Source organism: Buteo buteo, chromosome 10 (genome assembly GCF_964188355.1).
Source record: "Buteo buteo chromosome 10, bButBut1.hap1.1, whole genome shotgun sequence".
NCBI classification, from domain to species: domain Eukaryota; kingdom Metazoa; phylum Chordata; class Aves; order Accipitriformes; family Accipitridae; genus Buteo; species Buteo buteo.
The window spans coordinates 2,156,558-2,164,992 of record NC_134180.1 but is presented as its reverse complement, the minus strand read 5'-3'; the positions used below and the strand labels follow the sequence as shown (position 1 = coordinate 2,164,992).

The 8,435-nt window shown below is 65.6% G+C and overlaps 2 protein-coding genes across 3 annotated transcripts; one reads left to right on the top strand and one right to left on the bottom strand.

Moving 5' to 3' along the window:
- The first annotated feature begins 1,274 nt into the window (after positions 1-1,274).
- On the top strand, positions 1,275-3,535 carry GDF15 (growth differentiation factor 15). The gene is made up of 2 exons (XM_075037915.1): positions 1,275-1,774; positions 2,477-3,535. The coding sequence occupies exons 1-2, from the start codon at positions 1,462-1,464 to the stop codon at positions 3,271-3,273; spliced, it is 1,110 nt and encodes a 369-aa protein (XP_074894016.1). The 5' UTR covers positions 1,275-1,461; the 3' UTR covers positions 3,274-3,535.
- Positions 3,536-3,692: 157 nt separating this feature from the next.
- Positions 3,693-7,419, bottom strand: LRRC25 (leucine rich repeat containing 25). 2 transcript variants are annotated; one of them, XM_075037917.1, is made up of 3 exons: positions 7,405-7,419; positions 6,298-7,199; positions 3,693-5,872 (listed from the first exon to the last, which is right to left on the bottom strand). In XM_075037917.1, exons 2-3 carry the CDS (start codon positions 7,182-7,184, stop codon positions 5,749-5,751), a joined length of 1,011 nt encoding a protein of 336 aa, XP_074894018.1. In that variant the 5' UTR covers positions 7,185-7,199; positions 7,405-7,419; the 3' UTR covers positions 3,693-5,748. The 2 variants fall into 2 exon arrangements, with proteins under 2 accessions (XP_074894018.1, XP_074894017.1); XM_075037916.1 differs by lacking the exon at positions 7,405-7,419 and having other exon boundaries at positions 3,693-5,255; positions 5,753-5,872; positions 6,298-7,289.
- Positions 7,420-8,435: the final 1,016 nt, after the last annotated feature.

Genomic DNA, 8,435 nt, shown 5'->3' with positions numbered 1-8,435 from the left:
AGGACGGATCCAGAGCAGGGCAGAGGAGCCGGAGCCGGGGCGATCCCCTTCACTTGACGCTGCTCGTGCCGACAAACTTCTCCTTTCACGTGTTTTAGGGTGAAACGTTTGGTCTCGGGTTTGCCTCAGGCAACCCCTCAAGAAACCGGGTGAGAAAGGCAGGAGTAACGCTGGAGCTGGCTCCCGAGGAGGAGCAGAGAATAACCAGCTGGAAATCGGGGGATTACTGTAAGCACGTTCATCCCGTAGCAGGAGCACAGTTAAAGACCAGGCGCTTGGCTCAACTTCAGGACATTTGGGAACGGCCTCGCCTGCCCCGGCCAGCGCTGGGGGGGGGACCTGCCCATTACCTCGTCCGACCGGGGGTCTCTCATCCCTTTGCTCATCTTTTTTGGTCAAAGCATCCCTTAGGAGAAGGCGAGAGACAGGTGGTCCCGTACCGGCCTCGGTGGCTTGTTCCCACCTTGGATTTTCTCTTTCCCGGTGCGTGGGCAGCCCCGGTCTGGCACGGCACTTCCCAACGCACGTGGCCCCGCTGGATCCGTGCCAGCCTGGCGTGCCCGGCTCCATCCCGACCGTCTTCGGGCCGCCCAGGGATGATGTAACCCAGGCCACCATTGCTTCAGGAGGGACCGGGCCCGGGGCAGAGCCATTCCCTGGCCACACCGGTCATCGGCTGCACGGGGGAGCCGCTGCCGCAAGCCGGGCTGTGGCGTCGGTTCGGTAGGACGAGGTCCAACGCTGATCCGCTCCCTCCTCCGTGAGTGTGCCGGCACGAGCCGGGCTGCCTGGCCGCTGCTTCCTTGCTCTGCTTCTGCTTCCGAGGGGCTTTAGGGAATGGGCTGCGTGCCTGGCTCCGTCCCACGCCATAACGGGGACCCGTGTGCCAACGGGGACCGGCGCGAGGCGAAGGACAGAGAAGGCAGCCGAGGATGCAGGGATGGACAAGCTGCACCATGGTGCTGCCCTCACATCATCCTTTCTCCATCACCCTCTGCCACCTCCGAGGCCATGGGATATTGCCCGCAGCCGCTTGCCCCTCACCGACGGGGCAGGGGAGGTGAGGGGGATCCCCCAACGGCCATGAGCTGGCATGGCGATCCGCGAGGAAAACGGGAGGTGGAAGGGAAATGTTTGTGTCTGAGAAAAAGTATTACATATATTTCATCTCCACAGCTGCAAACCAGCTTGCAAATCACCCAACTCCAGCACCGCCAGAGCTCCCATACAAAATCCCAGGCGGAGAGGAGAGATTCCTGCTGGGTGTTTACTCCGGCGTCACCCGCCGGCAGCCTGGGACAGGGAGGGGGGACGGAGGGCGGGCAAAGTTCGGCTCCTATAAATTCAGGTCTGGTCCACTTCATTCATTCCCCCTGGCAGCATCGCCGGGAGCTGCACGACCAGCCTTTGCGCAAGAGGTTTTGCAAATAAATCCCCCCGGGACCGCCGGCTGCCTGCGCGATGCCGAGGGTCCTGCGGGATTTCGGGGCCGCCCTCGGCTGCCTCCAGCTCCTGCTGCTTCTCACCGGCGTGGAGCTGAGGCCCCACGCGTGGGACGAGGACAAGCTCCAGCTGGAAGCCATCAAAAAGGGGATTCTGGAGCGGCTGGGGATGCCCACTCCCCCCGTGGTCCGGCACCGGCTGGACCAGGAGAGCATCCGGAGAGCGCAGCGGTTGTACCAGCAGAAAGTGGCCGAGCTGATGGGAAACCGGAGTCGGGAGGAGGAGGGAGCCGTGCCCAGGACCAGGCGCCTGCATCGCCTGACCCCCACGCGTAAGTGTCCGCCGATCCACGCGCATCCCGTGACCCTCGTCGTGTTCCCCCCCCGGCACACACACGCGTGTCCCCCCAACGTGTCCCGGCTCGGTCACGCCAGCCCGGCTGCCTCGGTGTGTGCCGGGACATGACCGGGCATGAATCGCCGTGACCGTGGTCATCCTTATCCCGGCTGTTTCCTTTGCCCTGACACTGGGGAGGAGCCACCGTTCGAGCTGGTTTTGCTTAAAAACACAAAACCCAGGAAATTTGGGGTGGAAGCTTTGATCAGCGGCGCAGCGGCAGCTGTGGGTGCTCGGAGCGGGGTTCGAGACGGGTTGGGGGTGAGCGGAGGTGCCATCCCTCGAGCCCCAGCTTGAGCCCCACTTTGGGGTTTTATCCGGATCTGGGATGATTTAGGGAAATACTCCGCTCCTGCTGCTTTGGCTGGCGGGGGGGGACAGCCAGGATGTGGGGTGGGGGTCACCCCGACAGGTCCTGGGGCTCCTCAGTGAGACCCTCCGGCTGGGGGTCCCTGGAGACGGTGGGTTCCAAGTGATCTGAGGATGGGGGCCGAATCTCCCTGGCCTCAGCATCCCTCGGGGTTGGGGTGATTCCCTGGAGACGGCCGTTTGGCTGCCGGACAGGAGCTGGTCACGAGCCTTGGCTGGCAGGGTGGATTGCCATCTCTAACGACATCTGTCCTCCCTGTCCCCGCAGTGCTGCGTCAGCCGGCCATCCCCGGGGGACATCAGGACCCCCAGGGACACCAGGACCCCCGCGGTCCCTACCGCTACCGTCTCCTCCTCTCCCGCACCGAGGCTTTCCACCGACAGCTCCGGGTGGTGCAGGCGGAGCTGAAGCTCTTCAAGGAGTCGCTGGCATCCCCCGGCACGTCCCTACCCGACACCTCCGTGCCCCCCCGGGTCAGCATCTACATGCTGGGGGGGGCTCACGGGACCCCCCAGCTCCTGCGTAGCCAAGAGCTGGACGGTGATTCCCGGAGCCTGGACCTCACGGCGGCCGTCCAGCCCTGGGCTGCCGGTCCCGAGGACACGTTGCGCCTGGAGTTGGCTTTCACCGCCGACGTCTCAGCCTTGCTGGCCACCTCGGGGGGCGAGACGCTGGTGCTGGAGGTGGAAACCCATGAGACCACCGCGGGTCGGGGGGCCAGGAGAGCCCGGGGGCTGGAGGAGGAGTGCGGGAAGAGCGACGGAAAGTGTTGCCTCAAGTCGCTCAAGGTCTCCTTCCAGGACATCGGCTGGGCGGACTGGGTGATCGCCCCCAACAGCTACTACATGAGGTTCTGCGAAGGTTCCTGTCCCCACAACTACAAGCCGGCCAGCATGCACGCCCAGATCAAAGCCCGCATGCATTCCCTCTCCAAAGCCACCCCACCGCCCTGCTGCGTCCCCGCCGGCTACGACCCCATGGTGCTGATGCACTACGACGGCGAGGGCAGGCTGGTCTCCACTCTCTTTGAGGACATGCTGGTCACCAGGTGCCACTGTGCTTGATGGCATCGCCTCCAGTTCGGACTGGGACCCGTCACCGCTCGGATGGGGCAGAGCCTGCCCGTCTCCCGGCAGCTCCAGCATCCCAAAAATCGGACCCTGTGGCTCAAAAATGCCTCCGCGCCGGCCTCTGCTCCGCCATCTGGCTCAGCCCCTAGTTGTGAACTCCCCTCCACAGGCCACAATAACTTATTCCCCCCCTCTCTTCCCTTATTTAAAACCATGTTTTATTTGGTAGGTGGATCCTGCCCACCCGAGAGAGCCCAAACGGTCCGGGGTGGGTCTGTCCCTGCGTGGCCGCAGCCCGCCCCATGTCTGAGCATCGTCTCTTCTCTACTTAGAGACTTATTTATACAACCCTCTTATTTATTGCTAACTTATTGTATTTTATAGCAAAATACCTTTTTGGGGAAAGTTTTTTTTTGTGTGCGTGTATTTGCATTTTATATATTTCTATAAAACAGAAATAATGTAATAATGTAAATGAATAAAGTGATGGGAACAGGGATGCTGGCTGCTCCTCCCGCACAACCGCCTGGGGGTCTCCGACAGAAGCCCGGCAGCGGGTCACCTTCAGCTGGGGGTCCCGCAGCTCGGACCCTCAGCCCCTCTTCCACAGGTGACCGGTCGGGAGCTGACTCCATATGGATTTGCCTGTAAATCCTTATGGCTTTCCGGGACTGGGCCAGCCCCATCCCTCCCCTGGCAGCAGCTGCCGTGGCGGGTGAGTAATGCCTGGGCGATGCTCCCAGAGACCTTTGAGTTGTTTGTGTCCTTGAGATGGGTGCTGGGCGCAGCCTTGACCCCCCCCCGGCTGGGATGTCCAGCCGGGATGCGGCCGCTGTCCGATTTCCAAGTACTTCAGCCGTGGGACCCTGTGGGCACCAAGAGGTGGGGGAAATACCCGGTTCCCCCGGGTTCTGCCACTGCGGTCGGTTTGTGGCACGCACCATATCCCCGAGGGACTCGCCACAGCTGGATGAGGTGGTTCTGCTGGTCACAGCTCCTCTCTGTCCTGTCCCCTCTTCCAGCGTGTCCGGGGGTGTCCTGGGCTGCCCGGCTCCGTGGCAGCTCCCGGTGGGGACCTGGGCTTGAGGAACGTGGGATATGGGGACTTCCAGTCTGGGGACGTGGGCTTTGGGGACCAGAACTTGAGGGACATGGGATATGGGGACCTTCGGTCTGGGGATGGGGTCTTTGGGGACCAGGGCTTGAGGGACACAAGCTACGGGGACCTCCACCCTGGGGACGTGGACTTGAGGGACCTGGGCTTCGGCGACTTCCACTCTGGGGACCTGGGCTAAAGTGACGTGAGCTCTGGGGACCAGTCCTTGAGGGTCCTGGTCCCTTGGGACCCCTGCTCTGGGGACAAGGGCTTTGGGAGCTCCGGGGACTTTCCGTGGGGACCTCCAGCCTTACACAGCTCCTTTGGGTTAATGTTTACAGCCACCCCTGTGCTACCGACACCCCTTATCGAGGCCGTCCGTGCCATTAAGAGATAACGAACCGCGGCTCTGCTCGGCTGGTGCCACCTCGCTGCTGCCAGAGGGACGGATCCAGCCCAGGAACAGCACCAGCCACCCTGTGTCCTGCCCGGGGCTCCCAGCAGACCATGAGCTACACAGGTAATCGAAGATAATTAAGCTATTTAATGGGGCACGGTGGAGCATCACAAGAACCGGAGCTCAGGGAACCCATGAAGAACTGGGGGGGGGCACCCAGACGAGCCGTAGGGTCCCCACGTCCCCAGGCTGCCGGTCCCCTCGGGGTGCACAACCCGGCAGCGCCGGGCTCAGGGATCTTGCTAGGAGCATTAAAAAAAAAAAAAAAAAAGGTGCTACGTCTCTGTTCCCAAAAGTGGCAGATTTAGCAGGAAAAGGGCGGAGGTGTTGCAGGCGACGGCGGGGTTGGTCCCAGCGCCCGGATGTCCCCAACCACCGACACGTCCCCAAGCGCACGTGCGCCCGGACGCTCTCCATCAGCAGCTGAAAAGGGGAAGAGGAACCGTGTGCCGTGGTCACCCCACGGCCCCCCGCTCTGCCAGATGGCCCCGGGGGGGGGGAGGGCCTCCCCCCACACGTGTCCCCGGCTGGGAAGGCTCCGGCGTGCCGGCGGATGCCGTGCCGAAGCGTCCCCGCGGTCGGTGGCTGCCGGCCCCGGGGAGGAAGCGCTAACCCTCAACGCTCGCCCCGTGGTGGGAACTGGGGCGAAGGAAGGGGCTGGGGGGGGGGTGTGATTAAAAATAATGCCCCCCCCCCTCCCCTCCGAGAAAGGCCTCCTTGGCAGGATGTGTGCGTGGGGACCACGCGTGTCGCCGTCCCAGCCGTGGGGAGACCCCCGGAGCTTTCATCCATGGGGAGCGCCCATCCCCGTCCCCTCTGGGCTGGGGGGGGGGCCACCAGGGAAAGCCTCAGGGAGAAGCATCGGTGGGAGCCAAAGCTTCATCCCCACAGCCCCCCCCGGACCCCCCCAGGCCCCTCACTGGTTGGGGATGATGTAGACGCTGTCGTCGCCGGGGGTCTGCGTGTTGGCGTAGATGGGCTGGTCCCCGGAGACGGCCTCGCTCTCCAGAAAATAGTCGTCGTCCACCGGAACCTGGGGTCTGGGGGGGGGACACAGAGGGGTGGCACCCCCCGCACCGTGCCCAGGCGATGGGGCAGGTCGGGGGGGAGCTGGTCCCCAACGAGGGAGCGAACGCCATGGGGTGGCTTTGGGGGTGCAGGTGGGGGGAAAGGGCTCAGTCCCGGCAAGCGCCTGGGCTTTGGGGGTGGTGGGATGGGATAATGCGGGATGGCACGGGATGGGGGGACATGAGATGGCACGAGTGGGACCGGACGGCATGGCACAGCATGGATGGGATGGCATGGCATGGCATGGCATGGCATGGGATGGCATGGAATAGCATGGGATGGGATGGGATGGGATGGGATGGCATGGGATGGCATGGGATGGCATGGGATGGCACAGCACAGCATGGGAAGGGGTGGGACATACCCCAAGCAGCCGATCCCCGTGCCGGATCCTCACCTGTATGGCTGCTCCTGCCATTCCGGCGTCCAGCCCTGCGCGGCAGCCGGAGCGGCGCAGGGGTTCACGAAGATATTCTCATAATCCGGCGCGGCAGCGGTGGCATCGGCGGCGCCGATCTCAGCGGCCCGGCTGATGTAGCGGGGCTGCCCGTGGGCCGCGGCAGACTCCCGCTTACCCCACGCCGCGGCAGCGCCGGCCGCTTTCCTCCGCCGGTAGCAAACCACGGCGGCGATCGCCAGCACCACGGCCGCCCCGCCGGCGGCCCCGGCCGCGCCGGCCACCAGCCCCACGTCGCCCCGGCATTCCCGGGCGTGGAAATCGGTGACGTTGAAGGAATCGTCTTGGGACGTGAAGCACTGGCACCAGAGCGCCGTGTTCTCCGGCCGGGAGCAGGCCGCCAGGACGCTGCCCGCCACGTCGCAGCGGCACGGCACGGCCAAATAACGCAGGGTGTCCTGGAAGGCGGTGGTGGGCACGGCGGGCAGGGGGTTCCCCTGAAGCCACAGCTCCTGCAGAGCCGTGGCGTTGGCGAAGAAACCGTCGGGCAGATCCCGTAACCGGTTGTGCTGCAGCCGGAGATGCCGAAGCCCCCGCGCTCGGCTCAGGAAAGCGTCCGGCAGCTCCCGTAACCGGTTGTACGACAGGTCCAGGTTTTCCAGCGCCGGCTCGACGCGGGACGAGGGGCTCAGGGCCTCGATGCCGTTACGGCTCAGCCACAGCCCGTTCTGCCGCTGGAAGAGGCCCCAGTCCAACTCGGCGCATTGATGGCTGCTGTTGGTCAGCCGGAGCTCGGCGGGGGCATCCGACGGCACGGTGAAGCAGGGGGCCGCGGGGCGCAGCGCCAGCAGCAGCAGCGGCATGAGGGGGGCCGCGGGGTGCCCCATGGCCCCGACGGGCGCCTGGGTGGAAAAATTGGGGAGGGGGGGGTGTCAGCAAAACCCACCTGAGCCCCCTTCCCATTCCAGCTGAGCACACCCTCCCAGCGCAAACCAGGCTGGCACCCACCCCGCTGCCTCTCTCCCCCGGCAGGGCAGCACCCAAGGGTCCTGGCGGGTGGTTTTCCAGCCCCCCCCCCCCAATCCTGACCCCAGCACCCCAACTCGCCTGCCTCTCTGCCTGGCGCGGGCAGGGGTGTGGGAAGAGGAACAGGCGGGTCCCGCCGTCCCGTGTCACCCTGCCAGGGCGTAACCGGTCCCTGGGGGGGGGGACACGGGGGTGGGACACAGCACCCTTTGCCTCAGCACCCCCCCGGGGCCACTGCCGGACCCCCCTGCTCTTTCCCTGGGGTGCTGCAGGGCTCCGACCCCGGGTGCTGCTCCCTGTCCAAGGGGCCTGGGGGGAGCCGGGGGGGGTTTTGGGGGTCTGGTTTGGGGATCCCAGCCCTGTGGCCCTGGTGGCGTGGGAACACTCGAGTGGGCAGCTCCAACAGCTCCCCGGGACACAGGCGGACACGCACACGCACGCTCGCACACGCGTGTAGGTGCGCACGCGCCGGGTGCTCACCCACGCGCCCCGGCCACGGCCACGCACACGCGTGTGCGCCGTCGTGGCGGGCAGGGGAGGGGGTGAGGGCAGGATCGGGCCCTCCCAGGGGTCTCGGCACCCGTGGGGGCTCTGCTTGGGGTCCTTCGGGGGGGACACCCCCTCCCCGGCTTGTGAGGGGACCCCAGGGCTGGGGTGGGAGGGCTCCGTGGGTGTGTGCGTGTCCCCATCCCGGTGTTCCCCACGTCCGCGTCCCCCCGTGCCTGCGTCCTCCCCGTGGGCCCGTGTCTGCCACTCGTGTCAGTGTCCCGTGTGTCATCCCCCCACCAACTCCACCACGTTTGTGTCCATCCCCCCGTGTCCGAGTCCCCTCTCGCATCCATGCCCCCCCCCCGCCTCCGCGTCCCTCCGTGCCCACGCCCGCCCCCTCGTGTCCAAATCCCTCCGTGTGTCTCCCCCCCCCACATCCACATCCCTGTGCCCACCCTGTCCGCGTCCACCCCCTCGTGTCAGTGCCCACCCCCCTCGCATCCACATCCCCCTCCCCGTCTCCCCTTCTGCCCACCCTGCCCGCGTCCACCCCCTCGTGTCACTACCCCTCCATACCCCCCCCTCCCCACGCCACGGCCCCACCACCTCCTCCGCGCCGGCCA

Bases quoted from the DNA above. Each gene is read 5' to 3' on its own strand.
- LRRC25 (XM_075037916.1), bottom strand. From the start codon at position 7,184: ATGGGGCACCCCGCGGCCCCCCTCATGCCGCTGCTGCTGCTGGCGCTG. The intron at 5,873-6,297 runs GTGAGGATCCGG...TCCCCCCCCCAG, and splicing joins TGGCAGGAGCAGCCATACAG to ACCCCAGGTTCCGGTGGACG.
- GDF15 (XM_075037915.1), top strand. From the start codon at position 1,462: ATGCCGAGGGTCCTGCGGGATTTCGGGGCCGCCCTCGGCTGCCTCCAG. The intron at 1,775-2,476 runs GTAAGTGTCCGC...CTGTCCCCGCAG, and splicing joins GCATCGCCTGACCCCCACGC to TGCTGCGTCAGCCGGCCATC.